The 19,824-nt window shown below is 43.8% G+C and overlaps 1 protein-coding gene across 1 annotated transcript in view; it reads right to left on the bottom strand.

The window, feature by feature from the left end:
- Nucleotides 1-6: 6 nt before the first annotated feature.
- Nucleotides 7-19,824, bottom strand: part of Frzb (frizzled related protein) — a 32,037-nt gene continuing 12,219 nt past the window's right edge. The window contains exons 3-6 of the mRNA XM_005346641.3: nucleotides 9,908-9,973; nucleotides 5,536-5,740; nucleotides 4,959-5,022; nucleotides 7-937 (exon numbers count right to left, since the gene is read on the bottom strand). Coding sequence (XP_005346698.1) covers nucleotides 827-937; nucleotides 4,959-5,022; nucleotides 5,536-5,740; nucleotides 9,908-9,973 — 446 coding nt within the window. The 3' untranslated portion in view covers nucleotides 7-826. The remainder of the gene's footprint in view (nucleotides 938-4,958; nucleotides 5,023-5,535; nucleotides 5,741-9,907; nucleotides 9,974-19,824) is intronic.

The following is a 19,824-nucleotide window of genomic DNA, read 5'->3' on the forward strand; positions in this document are numbered from 1 at the left end:
GCAGAGCTATGGTGATAATGGCAGGTGTCTAGCTATAAGTCTTTATTTAGAAGGAAGCAGAGCTATGGTGATAATGGCAGGTGTCTAGCTATAAGGCTTTCTCTAATGCCCATTAATATAGTTATGCACAAACCAAACACATCACCAAAAGAGAGAACACCGCTGTTAATGGCCCAAGGGCTACTGGTTCCAGAATGCTTCTTAGACAGGCAAAATCGTCTTCCCTTGGCTCCTGACACTCTTTGTTTTGCTTCCTGCCAATCTTGAGAACTATTCATGCTGGGTGTCATTTCCTCATAAATGCTTCCTGGTGCTGTGCTGTCTGCATGGGCAGGATTTAATTTCCAGCTGCCATGCTACCTTTAATAAACATCTAGGACTCCCATAGCATGAGGGAAATGCCCAACAGGCATACAAAAACAAGGCTGGGCGTGCACCAGCAGGGCCGGTCTTACAGCAATGTCTGGCTTTCGATATTGCCACAAATCTCTCATTACATCCAATATTTGCATTCTCAATCTGGATACAGAACAGGAAACCGATGCCTGGGGACTGGTACAAAGACCTTGGCATCAGCATGCCTAATTTACTATTACTGTCGAGAAAGAACAGTTTCCCCGTGATTAGTAAAATGGTATTTGACAGATCTAAGGATCTAGCACGGGCCATTAAGAAGCAGAGAGGACGCAGAAGTAACGCCAGTTGCCACACGGTATCTGTAGTAAACAATACGTCAATGAGTGCAATCATGCAGTTTTCCCTTGCTAGGTCCAGCAATGCAAGTCTTAGCAGGGAGTCCATGGTGTGGCCTTCTGCATTTCAGGACTTAGCTGCGCGCTGGCCGGGGATGAGAGTTCCTGCCAGACTTCTGACTCTGAGTGGAATCACCAGCATCCGTCTTCCCCAGGCCAAGATGGCGGAGTTTCATATCCCAGCGCTGTGAAACAAAAAGAGACAAAACGATCACGCACGCGTAGCACAAAGGGCATCGTTTCTAGAATGTTCGCAGCTCAGGGAGATTGCCAAGCCAGATCTCTAAACTGTTTTACCACTTTTCCAAAAGTGTAAAATCTCCATCCCAGGACAACAATAGGACCGACACTGCAAAAGCTCAACACTCTGAACTCAAAAGACACGACGAGACCCTCTCATCTAAAGACATCCAGCAATGCCGTCATACCAAAACTTGGAATCAAATCCCACGTTGGTGAACGATGCAGATGTCGGCACTATCTGTACTTTCCAAGTCTATATTCGAGTAGTTTTAAGTTGATAATTTTGAAAGGGGGGCTATTCTTCATCCTCTTAAGACCAAAGCAATATAACCCTTTTTGGGGGGACGGGGACTCAAGAGAGGATTTCACTGTGTAACAGCCCCAGCTGTCCTGAAACTAGCTCTGTAGACCAGGCTGGCCTCTGCCTCTGCCTCCCCAGTACTGGGATTAAAGGTGTGCACCACCACCGCCTAGTGCAGCATAACCTTTTAAAAGCTAGTTAAGTGGCTGGGGAGACGGCACAAGTGTAACATCCTACTGTTTGGTACCCAGCCTCTGGGGAAAAGCCAAGTGCAACGTGCAAGTCTGTCATCTCAGCGCTGAGGGAGCAGTGAGGGCAGGGGGCAGAGATGGGTCACGGTCAGTGCCTCTAGCTTAATCGGTTGGTCAGCTTCCTGAACAAGGAAGGTAAAGAGCCACTGAGGAGGACACCTGACAGTGACCCCTCGTCTCCATCTGCACATGCATGGACAAGTGCACATACATGAACATGTACACACACATACACAGAGTGAACCGATTTGAATAGTGGAAACACGAGGGGTCGTCAGAATAGTGTCCTAATACTAACCATTACAGCAAAGCCCCAGGGCCCTGCCTCTGCCTCGCTTTAACAATGCCCCTGTTGTAGGTTTCTGTTTGCTTGTTTGTTTGTTGTTGTATACATTGGTTTTAATAAGAAAAGTCGTATTTACTTGTATCTCATATGAACAATGTCAATAGTGTTTGCTTACGATATAAGGGATTGGAAGGAGGTTACATTTTGAAAGTATGGAAAGTGGTAAGAACAACCGTGCTTGACAAACTTCAGTGAACATCGAGATCATCAGAGGATCCCGCTAGGAACAGCTTCCTGTCTGGCAGCTCTGAAATGGGACCCCTGGGCTGTGGGTTCAGTGACCTCACTTTAAGAAGCAAGAAGCTAATGCTAGATGACCCGGGTCTCATCCTAAAATACTGCTTACCACGCAGACCTTTAAACTTACTCAATGGCATTCTTATCATTTCTATACTGAGATTAATAACATTAATGATAGGATTATTCTGAAGACTGAATTACGTACTGAATGGTAAACAGTATGTTAGCTATTGCTATTTTCTATTAAATTATATCTTCTTCTTGGCTGAATTTATTCCACAATATTGTTGCTTTCCTATTTAAAAAATAATCTGATCCTTAATTATCACCAAGGTATCTTGGAGATAGCCAAGTATCTTGATTTGAATGAGTGGCTATCGTGGAACCTAGGCAAACAATCATGTATACGGGAGAATGGTGATAAGTCTTTTTAAATGGCCTTCTTCTCAAAGAAAAATCAGCTGTAAAGAGCAAATCTGATCGGACTACAAAAAAAAATCCTCCATAAAAGTCTTTTTAACATTCCTGAGTTAACTGGAAACCTATAATAAGAATCCTAATAATTCTAGCCAGAAGAGTTTTTCCTGCACCAAACTTCTGACTCAGAGCAGAAACACAAATTAAAAATTGGCCCACTGGGTCTGGAGAGATGGCTCAGTAGTTAAGAACATTTGCTAAACTTGCAGAAGACCAGGGGTTCCCAGCACCCAAGAGACGACAGCTCACAAGCATCTGTAATTCCAGTCCCAGAGAATCCCACACCCTCTTCTGACTTCATGGGCACCAGGAACTCATGCGTACGTTTACACACAAACACTCAGACATACAAATAAGAATTTTAAAAGTCTCTAAAAAAAACAAAAACAAAAACAGGGAAGAGAATTGGGTGTTTGTAATATGCATTACTATAATAATGGATTGTATTATACATTACAATAATAATATATACTATAATAATGGTTTGTATTATACATTACAATAATAATGCATGCTATAATGTATTGTATTACACATTACTATAATAATGCATACTATAATAATGGTTTGTATTATACATTACAATAATAATGCATACTATAATAATGGTTTGTATTATACATTACAATAATGCAAACACCAGTGCAGGAGGACTAAAGAGAGTTTGAGGGCAACCTGCACTACACTGCAAGTACCAGTCCAGTCTGTGCTAAATTGGAAGTACCAATCCACCTAAGGCTATATAGCAAATAATCTCAAAAAAAAAAAAAAAAAAAAAAAACCTTGTTCAAGTTACTGGTTTATTGTCTCCCAGAGGTGTGTGAATCTCAGTCTGGAACATCCAAAACTGTGATTGCCCTGTAGGGAGCGAGGGAAAGTCAATCTACCATGCTACGAATCAGGACGAGCCATGCATCCCAGGGAAACATAACCAGCCAGGCTTGTTCCGCTTGCCAGCAGAGATACTGACGCTCTTCCAGCTGGTACAGGAATTTAGGACAAATGCTTGCTTTGCGCTAGGAAGCAGAAAACAGACTTGAAAGCATGAGAAGAGACCCCGGTATTGGGAAGCAGAGCCATTTCTCCACTAACAACTAAACACCGGGCTCACTGACGAGAGATGAAAGCAGAGAACGCTGGCGGTCGGCTTTTGGCGGAGGGCGGAAGGAGCTTGGTAGTGATCGTCCCTAGCTATGAAGTCGCGCCCTCCACATTTTTGTAGGTCACCCCAACTCCCACGTGTCCGCCACGCTGAGTGCCAGATGTGTAAGATCAACTGCCTAGGGGTGTTTAGCTTTCCTTGTAAATCCTTCCCAAGCCTTCCAAGAGAAGAGGGTGTGTTGTGTTTGGCGCATTCCCACCCCCACCCCAGCACGCATCCTCGGAGTCTTCAGCATTTCCCTCTTCCGTTCTCCGCTTTGAAAAAGATGTACTAGTTCACTAATAAAAAAAATGAAAACCTTTTTTAATTAGTAATTCACTACTTGATTTTTTTTTGATATATTGATTCTAGGATCTTAATATGAAATACGAAAGCCACATTGCATGCAGAACTTAATTTGGTGGGATCCCCTCTTCACTGATGACAGTGGCAGCGACTGGTTCATAGGAATTGATGTCTGTACATTACTCATTGTGGTAGTTTTTTCATTTATCATTGATTTTTTTTTTCCCTTCTCGGACAAGAACAATTTGTTTAGAAACAATAAAATTTTTCTATTCCCTACTCCTGGCAACTGGAGATCAAAACAACACCTGTCCTGACCAAAGATTCTAAGATAAAGCTTCTGGATAGAATTCTTGGAAAGGCGTGTTTTCCTCCTCCTTTTTCCCACCCGAAATGAAGTGTTAGGTTAACATTAGAACAGTCCTTTGGGACTTCTACTGAACATGGAGATGGAAGTGATACCCTACCGATGGCAGACTAATTAATTGTCAGGAGGCTGCCATTCCCATGATAGTGTGACACCAGTCCGTGCTGACTGGCTAGCTATAGGCAGTCTCACAAGAAGGGCAGGCAACTGCAGCCAGAGCTTTGGTGCACATACAGCGAATTCAATCCTCCAATGAAGAGACAGTAAAGACAATTCCAGTTTCTAGAATATTCAATGTATGTGTATATGTCTATGCATATGTGTCTGAATATCAGGTCTTAATATTCTCATGAAGGTGAGGGCAACTATTTATATGAGAGATGGTTTTCTCTGGACTATATTAGCAAGCAGAACTATTTTTTTTTTCTGGGGTTGTGGACTGAAACTTGGAGTGTGCTTGCTACGAAGCATTCTGCCACAGCCAAGTCCCCAGCCCCAGTGTGTTACCACTTGAAACATCAAATCTAATCTTACCTTGACTTTCGTACCCAGCCGATCCCTCCACTTCTCAGCTATAGAGCCTTCCACCAAGAGTAACCTGCGATTTGAAAATCAAATGACCACGTTTGAATAACCAAAGTATGTTATTGAAAAAGTCAAGGAATTGGTGGCAAGAAAGACTAAATATGTTTATTCTAGAATAGAGAGGTCAGAGAGTTGGAAAGAGTCATGGACCTCTTTTAGAAATAAATGAAGCTACGATCCCTTTTTCCAGAAAAATCCATACCCACAAATTATACTTACATCCTTTTCTATCCAATATATAAAATTAAAAATGTAGCTACAGCCGGGCGATGGTGGTGCACGCCTTTAATCCCAGCACTCGGGAGGCAGAGGCAGGCGGATCTCTGTGAGTTCGAGACCAGCCTGGTCTACAGAGCTAGTTCTAGGACAGGCTCCAAAGCCACAGAGAAACCCTGTCTCGAAAAAAAAAAAAATGTAGCTACAGTGCCCAAGGAAGTAGAGAAGACAAGAACGTCACAGCAAGATGTGTAAAGAGAAACATAATGCCTGGGAAGTAGACGCAACCCTGAACTCTTAGGGTGACTACCTGGAGCGTTCCTCATCTTCATAGCCCATGATGACATATTCCTCGTTAACGTGAAGTGGGGGGCACAGGCAGCCAGAGGTGGTGTAGAGGTTCACGGTATCCCTGGGGATGTTCACCAGAGATGCCTTTAGGATCTCTTTCACCTCCACGACGGCAGTCACATCGTGGCACCTTGTCTTTACCTCTTTGACTTTAGCCCGGATGACTGGATAAAAGAAAGGGAATCCGGTTTCTATGAAGACCCAAAGTAGGCACACCATTGCAAAAGAGCCAAGAGAATTCTCTCCAGCCAACTCATTTCAAGTTCATACTCAATGGCTAGGAGAAGTAAGGCAGACCTTTTTCTTTAATGAAATTAAATACATATAAGTATCTGTATCTGCATACACTGGTGTTTATATATGCATGCGTGTGTGTACAAGTGTTTGATTTTCAAAAACCCACTTAGCTAATCAGAGTTGATTGAATAATGTTCTAATTTCCCTCCAGAGTCTCACTTGGGATGTATGAATGTGCATGCGTGCAGCACCAATTGCTGCCAAGAGGAATTGGCTCACGCTGATTCCACCCTGTGGAAAGGCCTGGACTCCACTCTCTACTCTGTTTCTTTCCTTGATTGATTTCTTTTCGAGGCGGATCTCTTCAGGGTTACGACACAGTCCTGTTCGGTAGTGTTTGCAAACGGGTTCTTCAATCTCTTAACCGTTTTCACCTCAGCTCACCATGCAGACATCGGCACGGCCCTTCACGTCACTGCCATGTTTCCTATGTCTTTTAGGTGGACTGAACTTTCTTCGTGAAGCAAAGTTGTCTACCAGACCTTGTTTCCTCCATCTACTTTGTCAGCGACTCCGCCACTCCATGACCCTACCGTGTCATGGAGAAACTTCCATCCTGCAAGTAGCCTCCGTCTCCTCTCGCGATGAAAGTACTATGCTAGCTCTTGCTCTCTTACAGGACCCAGCTTCCCTTCTCAGTCCAAAGACAAATCGTCCTCCACTGCAAATCACACTCTATGACTGGAAATCTACAGAGTAGGCATCTTCTGCTTCCCTTTGGAAGAGCCATATTGTGGAGATCTCTTCTTCTGATACATAAGCATTTTTACAGCAAAGTTTTTTTTTTTAAGAAAAATGTGAAGATGCCAATTAATAAAATGTCAACAGCCATTGCTTGGGAAGCCTTGTCATATTAGTACAGTGTCCCCAGAAGAAACACAATATATCCTAGTGAATCCACTTTGGGAAGGCTTTCTTGGTAGGTAGGCATGCACAGACTCTCCCAGGTATTTTAGGTGTTTGGGAGATTCACTTTCCACAACTTGTAAATCTTTAGGATAAAGCCTTATTTTTGTTTCATGACTAGTTCAGTCTTCGGAGTCTCCATTTGTTCCAGTGCAAGAACGAGAGCTTGTGGCAGACCGAGCCGAACTGCCCAGCTGGCCTTGCCTGGCCTATTTGGCAAGGGGAGTCCCTCTCTCCGCCTATCCTCTGGGCCCTCTGTTTTGACAAGAGACGACGAGTTCTGAAGGCCAGCTAGCAGCCGTGTTTGTGTGCGTCCTGACTGAAATGAATGTGGTCCACAGTACCCAGCCGTCAGTAGCGCTGACTGCGCTGTGCAAATGTTCTCGAGCTAATGATTTATTTACCCAGGGCGCCCGCTGTTCCCATTAGAAATTTTTAGCACATGCACCTACTCCAAAGAAAACACCTCTCTCCACAACACCTACTTTATCCAAGGAATTTGGGTAAAACTCACAACGTTTTACTGAATTTGTCAAGAATAAGGTAGCGGCTTTATAGGAACTGCCAATTGTTCCTACCTGTACTTTGTTTTCTCGGGAGATACATGCAAGTACCTCAAGTGAAAGTCAGTATACTAAAAAAATATTTCTGTTCCATGGTTTACCTTCTAGCCTGCTTTGCCTTAGGAATCTGTAAGTTCTACCCAAAAGCTAATCTTTGACTCATGGGTAGCCTGGTTAGTATCTGACTATGAAAAAAAGAATATTTTTTCTCCTTTTAACCCCCAGCTGTGACAGGGGAAACCTAGGTTGGCCTTGGGCTTACTGTACAGGTGAGGCTGACCTTGAACTCTTGGTCCTCAGGGCTTTATTACCAAGTGTCGGGACAGACTACAGGTGTAAGCCACCATACAAGGCTCCTCCTTTTATCAGTTGTGATCCACAGCCAATCTTCTATCCCAATACTCACTCAGCTACCTTCTCTAAGATCTCTTTAGTGATTGGTAGTGATTAGTGTTTTAACTTCTAATGATAAGAGTACCACCAGCTACTGCGTTCACAGGGAAGCTAGAGAACATTGGAAGTAGAATGTGAAGACACATAGAAACGACTCATCTCTTGGGAGAGATTCTTTGTTGCTGGTGTTTTTTTAAAGTGTGTGTGTGTTGTTGTTGTTGTTGTTTTAATGTGTGTGTGTGTGTGTGTGTGTGTGTGTGTGTGTGTGTGTTGCTGCTGCTGCTGCCTGTTTGTTGATGGACTTTCACGTACCCCAGGCTGGCCTCCAACCTGCTACATACCAGAGGATGACATTGAACTACACAACCAGTTTCAAGTGGGACTAATGATCTCACCCAGGGTTCCGTGCATGCCCAGCAAGCACTTCCCCAACACTGCTAGGCCCTGGTACAAAATTGTTTTTATTTTTTATCATAATTGTACTTAAAAGTTCACATAGCCTTTATGAATCTTTAAAAGGCTAGCTCTCTGAAAATGAAGGCCTTTTTTCCCTGCAGTCACATCAGCTTGCACAAGGGGAGGAGTCCAGCATTTGATTCTTAGACAGACTAAACCTTTAGCCCCGTGACGTCTGTCCTTCCCTGGTCTGTCTATCCTCACTAACCAAGAGTGACTAAGATTCTGCTGAAGATAAGCAGCCAGCTGGGCCAGGCAGCACATGCCCACAACTCTAACTCCAGAAAGGCTAAGAATATAAGTTCAGGGGCAACCTGGGCTACAGAGCAAATTCAAGGCTAGCCTTTGAAGTACAGAGTCTAAAAATAAATAACTTATAAGCAAAAGATAAAAACTTATTCCATTGAAGAGAAACTTGGGGAAGAAGTTGCATTCAAATTCACCCACCCCCGGGAGTTTCTTTCCTTACGATCCTTAAACAATATTACTGTCATGGTTTTTTAAATTTCTCTCCTTCCAAGTCCCCAAACTGCAGAAGTTGAAATAAATCTCTCCATGCTCTATATCCTCTAAAATAAGGCATATGAAGACTACATTCTTATTTTAATAACACAGTTCTCTTAGGAGGACTCTGCAACCCATGTCTACTCACTAACTCAAAATCAGAGAGTAGCCTGACCCTGTTGGTCTCATCCACAGGCTGAGCATTCCCACTGCCAAATCCAGTACAATTTTACAAACAGAAAATTCTACACCTGACTTCCTGAGACAGGTCCCAGTCAAACTGAAGATGTCCCTACAGTCACCTTAGGAAATGTTGTCTATGAAACACACATTTCATGCTTAAACTTCAGCCCTATTCCAAAGATTATTGCCTATCCACAAGCATTCCAAAATACGAAATAGAAGTCTGAAATCCTAAACACTTCTGGTCCCAAGAATTTTGGATAAGGAATATTCAACCTCTGTTCAAAAGCGATTCTAGAAGTCTGTGGACTGCAGTAACACAGGGCAGACCTATACCAGCTGAGGGACTCTGGTGACGGCCTCTCTGAAACATGACAGTGATTTTTATTGAATTGAGAGTGATGTTTGTTGGAGGCCAACAGTATCCCAAATATGTTATGTATAATGTAAGAAGGGGCAGCTTTGGCTCGAAAATCACTCATAAAACCAGGATAAGAAGACTGTTCACGAACCGTAGGGAAATTAAATGAGATAGTATGTGGAAAGCACCTGAAAGAATCCCTGTAGAGATAGCATCCTCCTCTTCTGCTGGCCAGCTCTGTTTGTACAGGTGACTCTTCAATTAGCATTTACCTTATCTCAATGTTTGGTTAAGTAAAACAGCAAACCGTGCCCTTAGATGGATGTCAAGAACCAGTAAGTATGGCTTTCTAGTGTCCTTCATCACTCCAGGGGAGTTCAGCTGCAACCCAGGTACCGACCCAGAGACGAGAACTTCTTTGAAACTGATCTCTGGGTACTCAATACTTTGGTTTTTTAAAAAAAATGCTTGATAAACCCATCAGGCATTTGGCAAGAATGCTGCCACCATGATAACATTTTAATCAGCTGAAGCTGAGGACACCCTTGCTAGCGTCCTCCTTGGTCTTTAAGCCTTATGCTTAAACTACCCATTTGCATGCACGCAAGCACGTACATATAACATACACACAGGTTTCCCGACACAGGAGTCTGCGAGCGTATCCTTACCGTAGTTGTAGTTGTTTCGGAAATAGGTCTTCTGTGTGGCTCTGACGGGCTTACATTTGCAGCGCTCTGGAAAACAGGCAATCGTAAGTGACTTTTCTATCTTAGCCATCTCTGTTCACCCGTGTCCTTTAAGGAAGAACGCATGAACCTGGCGATGAGATGCTGCTGCAGTCCTGCATCTGATGGTTTTCTCCTGAACTACCTCCCTGTCCCTGTGTCTACACAGCCTGTTACTCAGTGGCAGGAGGCTCTCACGTTCCCAACCTCTTCCATCTAATCCCAGTACCGCTGCTGGCCATCCTGCTTGAGCTAATGGGGAGCCCAGACTCGCAGACCCCAGGCTGAGAGGTGTACTTGGTACTTTTCAGAAGATTGATGGTAGGCTCCCTGTAAGGCAATCTTCTCTCATGCGGAGATAGCTAGTGTGGCCCCATGGAAGACCTCTTGGTGTGTGTGCTTTTCACAGACTGCATGGCATCCTCCACATGTTAGATCCTGGATCAGAAAGCCACTCAAGATAAACAAAAATTGCTATGAGCCAGAGAGTCCCTTCCACGGGTAAATGAGCTGCCATCCCATGCAATGGTATTTCTGTGCCTGCTGGAGAGAATATACATCTTTTGAAAGTATAAATTCTATATATTAAAAATATCTTCTAAAGTCAGCACTGAAATAATCTGCAGATAAGGAACATGATACAGACTGAGAAGGCTGTATTTCTATACTTAGGGATGCATATATGTGTGAGACATGTATGTTATACATGTCATATATATGACAGCAATTAAAAAAAGAGGCCATGAATTTGAGAAAAAGGAAATATAAGTGGTGGTTGGAGGGGGAAAAGAGAATGGGAAGTGATGAAATTATATTCTGATTTAAAAAAATAAAAATCATTAATAGAAAAAATAAATCATAAAAGATAGCTGTGAGTAGTGACCTGAACCCATTTTACCTAGTAGATATGCACGTCATAAAATCTCTGGTGATCTCAAAATTTTCAACTGTAGATAATTTTCTATCTTCAAGAGCATATTTTTTTAAAAGAATTTATTTATTATGTATACAACATTCTGCCTTCATGTATGCCTGCAGGCCAGAAGAGGGCACCAGATCTCATTACAGATGGTTGTGAGCCACCATGTGGTTGCTGGGAATTGAACTCAGGACCTCTGGAAGAGCAGCCAGTGCTCTTGACCACTGAGCCATCTCTCCAGCCCCCCAAAAGCATATTTTTATAACTGTTAAGGAAAAGCTACCTGACCAAAGTGATTTTGCTAAGAAACTGGAGTTGGGGATGTAGCTCAGTTATAATGTATATGCTTATATTGATGAGGCCATGAGCTATATCCATAGTAACACACACACACACACAGTGACTGTGATCGTTTGAATGGATTTGCTTCAGAATCTCATAGGAAGCAAAGTAAGTGGCACTATTCAGAAGTGTGGCCTCCTTGGAAGAAGTATGGTCTTGTTGGAGGAGGCTGAATGACTCACGTCTTAAATCCAGACCCTGAGGCTGGAAAGCACACCTTTAATGTGGGCCACACCTTCTGTTGGAAGTGTGTCTCAGCTGGGGTGGGCTTTGACACCTTTTCTAAGCTTCCCTCAGTGTGACAGTCAGTTGATTTCCCGTATATACATATTAGAGTACTACTCAGCAGTAAAAAACAAGGACTTCTTGAATTTTGCATGCAAATGGATGGAAATAGAAAGCACTATCCTGAGTAAGGTAAGCCAGACCCAAAAAGAGGAACATGGGATGTACTCACTCATATTTGGTTTCTAGCCATAAATAAAGGACATTGAGCCTATAATTCGTGATCCTAGAGAAGCTAAATAAGAAGGTGAATCCAAAGAAAAACATATAGGCATCCTCCTGAATATTAATCTTCATCAGGCGAGGAAAGGAGACAGAGACAGAGACCCACATTGGAGCATCGGACAGAAATCTCAAGGTCCAAATCAGGAGCAGAAGGAGAGAGAGCACGAGCAAGGAACTCAGGACCGTGAGGGGTGCACCCACACACTGAGACAATGGGGATGTTCTCTCGGGAACTCACCAAGGACAGCTGGCCTGGGTCTGAAAAAGCCTGGGATAAAACCGGACTCGCTGAACGTAGTGGACAATGAGGACTACTGAGAACTCAAGAACAATGGCAACGGGTTTTTGATCCTACTGCACGTACTGGCTTTGTGGGAGCCTAGGCAGTTTGGATGCTCACCTTACTAGACCTGGATGGAGGTGGGCGGTCCTTGGACTTCCCACAGGGCAGGGAACCCTGAGTGCTCTTTGGGCTGACGAGGGAGGGGGACTTGACTAGGGGAGGGGGAGGGAAATGGGAGGCGGTGAAGAGCTGCCGTGGTCACGGTGTCTCCTCACAGCAATAGTGAACCCTTACTAAGACACTTATCTAGCTCTTACCTTGTTAGCTATTTGGTTTTGTACTAATATGTCATAATCTTTTCCGTTTTTACAAAGGTCTCCTAAAAATGAGCATTATTTCTGAAAAAAAATAAATGCTATAGCTTTAATTTACAAGTTATCCCCATAAAGATATAGGTTGGCTATTTCTCTCTGTAGAAATACATACGTGTCAGCATCGTGCCTGCAAGGACTAAGATTTTAGCTGATCACTAGAAAACTTACCAAGCTGTTATGGGCTCTGAGTTTCATCCTCAGCATTGCAAAAACAAAATAAAGTAATACACATTGATAAATTAGCTATACGTTTCTAATCTTCAGAAATTGTTTTAATAAAAAAAGGTTTAGTTAAAAATATATACCAACTTAAAAAAAAATATATATATACCAACTGTAACTAAATTGATTCTAATTTGATATTGTTACCAATATAACTTTGCTTGAAGCATAAACAAAGATATTACACCAAACTTCACAGGCAGAGATTCTTTTTAATTGTATTATAAAGTGATTTAGGAATATTTCAAGAAGGCCTTTCTATAGTGGTATGTATCCCTTCTACACAGACTATTCCCTAAGAGCGAATGAGCTGGGGAAATATGTTCTTGGGGACCGGGGCTGTTTCTCTGCACTGTACTCATTAATCTCACTGGCCACCAAGGGAATATTGCTACAGTGCATAAAAATATGGCCCTTTATCTGTGTTGATGTTCTTTGCCCATGCTGCCGCAGAGGCCCATGTGAACCGGGTGTTGAATCGTATGTTGGACCATGTGTTGAGGTGTGAAGGCCACGTAGAGAAAACCCCAGCCCCTCACCTGAGAGCTGACCCTCTCCTCTCTGACCTTACGATAGCAGACCCTCATGATCCCAGCACAGGAGAGCTAACCCTGCCCCTTATAGGAGAGCACGTGGGAAAGCTGGTCTCACTCCTCACCACATGCATGTACCCATGTGGCCCTCTCTGGCCCTCTCCTGAGACGGGTGGTCCCAGTGACCAGGTCAGATCAGCTCAGCTACCACCCAGACACACATCCAGGGCTGTGGGTGGGCACTCCCCAGCCTCTACCCCATCTATGACCTGCTAGAGTGTGTGAAGGGACTGGCCCTGTAGAACCATGGTCCCTGGATCTCCATGACTAGGGGAAACAGAAAGATATCCGAGAAGAGATTCGGTGAGGGACCAGTGTTGATGGTGTGCCAGACCAGAGGCCTTGAACCTGACCAACAACTCATTACATTACACAATGGACGTATGCAAGTAGAGCTGTTTGGACGAAAGGGTGCACTGCATGGTACACAGCTGCTCCCAGTGCCACCAAGACAGATGAAGAGGGGATAGAGAGGCAGGAAAGATGGAACAGCAAAGTAGGGATTTGTTGTGGTATGTTGTTTAACTAATATTCTTATTTGTACATTTTACTTGTTTTTATTTTTAATCTTATATTTATCACTTCTCTTTTAGTTTTCTTTGTGGGGGACACTACAAGGGCAGTGTCAGATTTGTGGGATACAAAGGGAGCGGGAGAAGAGTGGAACTGGGGTGCAGGATGTAAAATGATGTTTCAGGGGTGCTGGAGAGATGGCTCAGTGGTTAAGAGCATTGCCTGTTCTTCCAAAGGTCCTGAGTTCAATTCCCAGCAACCACATGGTGGCTCACAACCATCTGTAATGAGGTCTGGTGCCCTCTTCTGGCCTGCAGGCATACAAGCAGACAGAATACTGTATACATAATAAATAAATAAATATTAAAATGATGTTTCATTTCCCGATGCTTGAACTTTTTATTGAGGCAAGAGAACTACCATCATTGCTAGTGGAATTGGTAGTATTCTCCCCTTCCCAGTTTCCTGGTCAGACAAGGACTATTACGTTTTAGCTCTATGATGGTAAACTAAAATATATTACTCAAATTTTCATAGAAACATTATAAATTAAGAATAAAATCTTATAAAGGAATTAAGAGGCTGCCTTGGTGGTTTATTTTAGGGGAACTTTTAATTAAAGGGGATGATTTTCTAATGGAGTGATGAGATTAAATGTGGGCAGTTTTGATGTTAGAAGATTATTCCCCTCGAAGTCTAGAACTGAACACAATTCCCTGGGCTGTGGGGCAGAGAGCAGCGCTCATCCCCTGAGTGGCCATGGCCAGGACTCCACCTTGGGCTACACTTTATGCCATCTTGCTTTTCCACTCAGTTCTTCCAGCCACTCTGCTGGAAATATTGTTTATTATGCCAATAGAAACAAGAGTTTATCACCCTCAAACAAACGAGAGAAGCTACCATGCCCAGCGCCCCACCGAACCAGACCTGCGGGGTCCCCAGCACTGAGATGCCCCAAGTTACTCCATAGTATTTGAGCTCATTCACAACCTAAGGTCTCTGCAGTGAGACTTGTGAAAAGCAAAAGCCACTGAGGCTTCTACACCTAGGTTTGCTCATGATAGCAGCCTCATTTATTAGAAACAAGTAGAATATTATTTTTATACAGGTTTGGAAGGTTGGAACAATCCTAAAGACTTTATATAATTATAAAATTTGTATTGCCTGGGTTTTGCTGTTTAATACAACCTGGTCTAAGATGAAGCCTAAGTGTGAGATGCGGTTCCAACTGGTGCTGACCTTGGTGTGAACGGATTTTGATCTCTCTCACAGCTGTAAGACTATAATTAACCCCACCGGATATCAACAGCCCATAAGCCAATTCTTACTTTGGAAGACTCAGTAGATATTCTTTTGATTTTTCTAAGAAAATATCTCCAGTCTATACTTAGGAGTTATGGCCAAAAGGTAAGGGTTAGGAGAAAAGACAATTCTGTGTAATTACATTTCCTCTGCTCTGTCCTGACTGACCATTCCGATGAGATCAGAGTGCGGTTTAATTTGTGCCAAAAGCGCACATCTGACCCAAGCTCCACTTGCCCCTTCCTTCCACTCCAAGACACTTAGGAGACAGCCATGGCAAGACACAAAATAAATCCATACAATGCGAAGATTTATACCCTCAACGCTGACCCTGACATAATTCCCACTACCAACTAGCAGTGCATACCTTGAGTTGTTTTAGACATCTGTTACTAGATACCACACCGTGCCTGTGCCTTCCTCTACTTCACAACCTGGGACAGGCAAGCGTCTCTAAACACGAGGCGGGGAAAGGAAGGAGAACATTTATCAAAGCCTTCCAGTCGTTGGTGCGTTCGTGTATTTGCTGGGCTAACATTTACTTGCCATGTGCCACCTTCTAGGCTCTGTCCCAGGACTGCAGGATGTCTGATGGACAACAAAGCCAGTGCAGAGGGCACAACATGACACCCAGACAACCTGAAACTCTGTGTGTGTGTGTGTGTGTGTGTGTGTGTGTGTGTGTGTGTGTGTGTGTGGTGCAATGCATCTAAGCACTCTGGCTGACACAGTCCTCTGTGGAAATGGTCTTCAAATCCACATCGAGAGAGTGAGTTAGGATCACCCAGTCAAGAACTACTTCTTGCTAACTTCATTTAGAGAGAGGAAGAGAGAGAGAGAGAGAAGCACACAAAGGAGACCAAGGGAGAAACATCCAGAAACTTGGGAGGAAACAGGAGGGCATGGAGTCACCAGGGCTGGAAAAACAGGAAATTCTAAGGGGGAAGAAGGGTGATCTCTGTGTCAAACGAGCCTCAAAGCCGAAGTGAGTTGAGAAATAAAAGGGTCCATTGAATTTAATTGGCAAGAAGATGACAGAGCCCTGAAAAAAACCCAGGAGAATGGGGCTTTGAAAGCCAGGACACTTATCCACTGCGCAGGAGATAAGGACACGGGTGCCGACGTTGACAGGACGATGAATTTGTCAGCGGGAGGACGAGAGCCCTTTCTCTCGCAGCTTTTACTCTCTGGTTGGCGGATGGAGCGATGGTGTCAGACGTGAGGCATGAGGGTAAGGGACACAGTTGTCTCCAGAAAGAAGAATAAGACAGACTGTGCAGGGGAAAACTGCCACACAAACTGCTTCTCCAGTGAGGCTTCTCTCCCGAAGTGTGTCAGTCACACATTTGACGGATTCGTTCCATCGACTCTTGTTGAAGAGTTGCCACAAAACGAGAAAAAGGGAATTAAAAATATTCTCAAGAAAACCACATATTCCTGTAGACAATACAATCTCACATAAAGGAAGAAGTCAGAGGCTGGACAGAGGGTAATCGGCAGTGGATGGGCAGGTCGTCTTAAAGGAGTAAGGAAAGTAAGCTACGGTTCAGAATGAATCATTTGGAAGGAAGAGCAGAAGTAGCCAAAGTGTGGGGTGCTCGAAATGGAGATTATGAAGCCAGCGCCATCGCTACACGGCAAAGTAGAGCCTGCTCGAGGAAGAGAATGGCCGCGGCAGACCGGGGTAGGAGGTGGTGAGAAGTTAGGACAGTCCATCCGCTAAATCAAAAATCAGCTAAACAGCAACAGGACAGATGCCAGGCTTGTCCCAGCTGAAGGGGGCCGGCCTACAGACAAAGTGCACTTCAAAAGGTTTGTTCCACTACCCTTCCAGAAACAGGAGATGGGAAAACATCCGGAGAGTCCGCCCCTAGGGCCAAGCACACTCCCTCACCCTGATAGTAAAGTCATCGAAAGGATACCTGATGGAAAATCTCTGGAGTCTTCCTGTTCCTGGGATGTTAAAAACAAAGGCCATCAGAATCATAGTTGTCTGATCTCAGGGGTAAAACGGGAAGTGGGAGGAGGGAGGAGGGGAGGGCATCCTAAGAACAACTCCTGCAGAATCAGAAACCAATAACTCTCTTGAGCTGGGAACAATATTTAAAGGGCTAGATGGCAGTTTCTAACTTTACTAGTGTTACAGCCATTTGAAGGTGCATCACCATACACTGAGAACAATTTGACACAGCTAAGTAGATAAATCTCAGAAGCAAAAGCTCCCGGTGACAGAGGATGCACTGTAGGGTTGATCTAGCTGCACACGCGGAAGATGTACCGGCACTAATCTATAGTCATGAAAATTAGGACCCTGCTGCTGTAGGCTGGGAAATCTCTAAGGAGGACAAAAATCCTCATCATCCTCGTGTCAGTGATGGCTGCACAGGTGCAGACACTGTCAAAACTCGGGGCAGCCATCACTTGATACTCATCCGTTTTGTTCTGAACTAAACTTTAGTAAAACCCCATTGACCTAAAAATCACAAGACCAAGACATTCCCTTCACTTCTCCATAAAATGAAGTGACCTGGCAGCCTTCATCAGATATTTAAAATAATATTTACTTTCTGAATATTTGCATAAGGCAAATTGTGTGTGTGTGTGTGTGTGTGTGTGTGTGTGTGTGTGTGTAAGAGAGAGAGACAGACAGACAGACAGACAGACAGACAGACAGACAGACAGAGGGGGGGAGAGAAAGAGAAAGAGAGAGAGGCACAGAGAGGGAGAGATTTTATTTGGGATTAGAGAAAAATACAATGAAGTTGACTGATGAACCTAGATAGCAGAAAAAAAGTTATGAAAACCAAAAGTAACATGGGCTTAACTCAGCTAATAAAAACAAGCCTCAAATTTTGTAATAAAGGTCTCAATTCATAATGATTTGTGCTTTACAAAAGGAAATTGCTTAAGATTGCAAAGACTAACATTGCATCACCAAAAAGAGGAAATTCCATTTGTTTCTTCCAGATTAGATTTTCAGAAATATTTAAATAAATTGCTTTCCACAATGTTTTGGGGTCTAAGAGTCATTCAAATTGTCTAAAATATGATCCAACGCGATTCTGTTTTCCCTTAAGTGTCTTGTGATTTCTTTAAAGTCAAAAAACAAAGGGGCAAAACGGGCTCCACCACCATTGCAATGTCACATACAGAAAGGACGAGAAGGAAGGAGAAATGCCGGGCTGTCGCCTGCCTTATCTCTAGATATGCCCTTGGTGTACAGGAGGCCTGGGGGAACCACTTTCTATTACGCTTTGAAGAATAGGAGGATGGATGGACTGAAACCAACTCTGAAACTCTCACGCTGGGAGCCTAGGAAGGAGTTGACGCCCCATCCTCATTCGAGGTGGAAAATTTCAATTAAGAGATTGTTTTTGTTGCTAAGTGCATTCTATTTGAAATGCCAATAGGATAGGGAGATAAGAAATAGAAATATGCTATTCTTCCTGGGAGACTGGGCAGAATCACGGCCACAGACGTGAGGAAGAAGCTCTGTGAGCAGAGGGAGGACAAGGAGCCTTGGGAAGTGCTGTGCCTGGGGACAGGAGTGCTGAGACAATGTTGCTAACATTTCAGGGGAGACAATGTGAAAGCGCTGAGACAATGTTGCTAACATTTCAGTGGAGACAATGTGAAAGAATGAGAACGGGTTCCAAGCGGCAGTTTCCATGTGGTGGACGGCTTGGGAGAAGTCCCTCTGGTCATTGGAAACCGCAGTGCAATCACAAAAGGTACCATTTACCAGTTGCAGAATATTATTTTAAGGGGTGTTGTTTTTGTTTAGGCTGCATTTGTTTAACTCTGTGAAGCTGTGATTCCTTGCCTGTCTAAAACACCTGATGATCTAATAAAGATCTGAATGGTCAACAGGCCAATAGCGAGGCAGGAGAGAAGATAGGCAGGGCCGGCTGGCACAGAGAATACATAAAAGGAGAACTCTGGACGAGAAGGAGCAGAGAAGAAGGAGAGGAGGGCCTGGGAGTAGCTGCAGCTGCACGGCAAGCCACGGAGTAAGAGGGAAGATAAGATATGCAGAAGAAAAGGAAAAAGCCCAAAGGAAAAAGGTTGTTGGGATAATTTAAGAAAAGCTGGCAAGCAACAATAAGCCAAGCTAAGGACGGCTATAAATTAGTAAGAATAAAGCCCTGTGGGATTGGGAGGTGGGCCCCCAAATAGTAAAGAGTAAAAACCAACCACCAAATTTACCCATGCTAATTTCCCCAGCTGTGCCTGGCTAAGCCAGCCTTGGCAGTCAGCAGAACTTCGCAGAAAGGAGAGCAGGGGTCAGTGCACTCTGACGTCCATCTCCAGAGAGACCAGTGAAGTCATTTGGGCCACGCACATACAACGATACATCAGAATTTATCAACTATTGCTTCCCTGGAAATGTTTGTGTCTTTTTAATATTGATGCTTCTACATTAGTTGTCATTACACATAGAAAACAAGAATTATTTTTTGGTTTATTTAAAGGTTAACATCCTGGCCTGCGACTGTAGTTTAGTTGTTGGACTGCTTGCTAGCACGTCCGAAGCCTGGGTACCTCTTCCATGCTTAAAACAAAGTGTGGTGGCGCCAACTGTAACCCCAGTGCGTGGGGGGTGGAGGCAAGAGGATCATATGTTCGTGCTCACCTTCAGCTGCTTAGGGAGTTCGAGGCCAGACTAGGTTACGTAGACCATTCCTCAAAATCAACAGAAAAGGCCGGGCGGTGGTGGCACATGCCTTTAATCCCAGCACTCGGGAGGCAGAGGCAGGCAGATCTCTGTGAGTTCGAGGCCAGCCTGGTCTAGAAGAGCTAGT

Source organism: Microtus ochrogaster, chromosome 4 (genome assembly GCF_000317375.1).
Source record: "Microtus ochrogaster isolate Prairie Vole_2 chromosome 4, MicOch1.0, whole genome shotgun sequence".
In the NCBI taxonomy this organism is placed as follows: Eukaryota; Metazoa; Chordata; class Mammalia; order Rodentia; family Cricetidae; genus Microtus; species Microtus ochrogaster.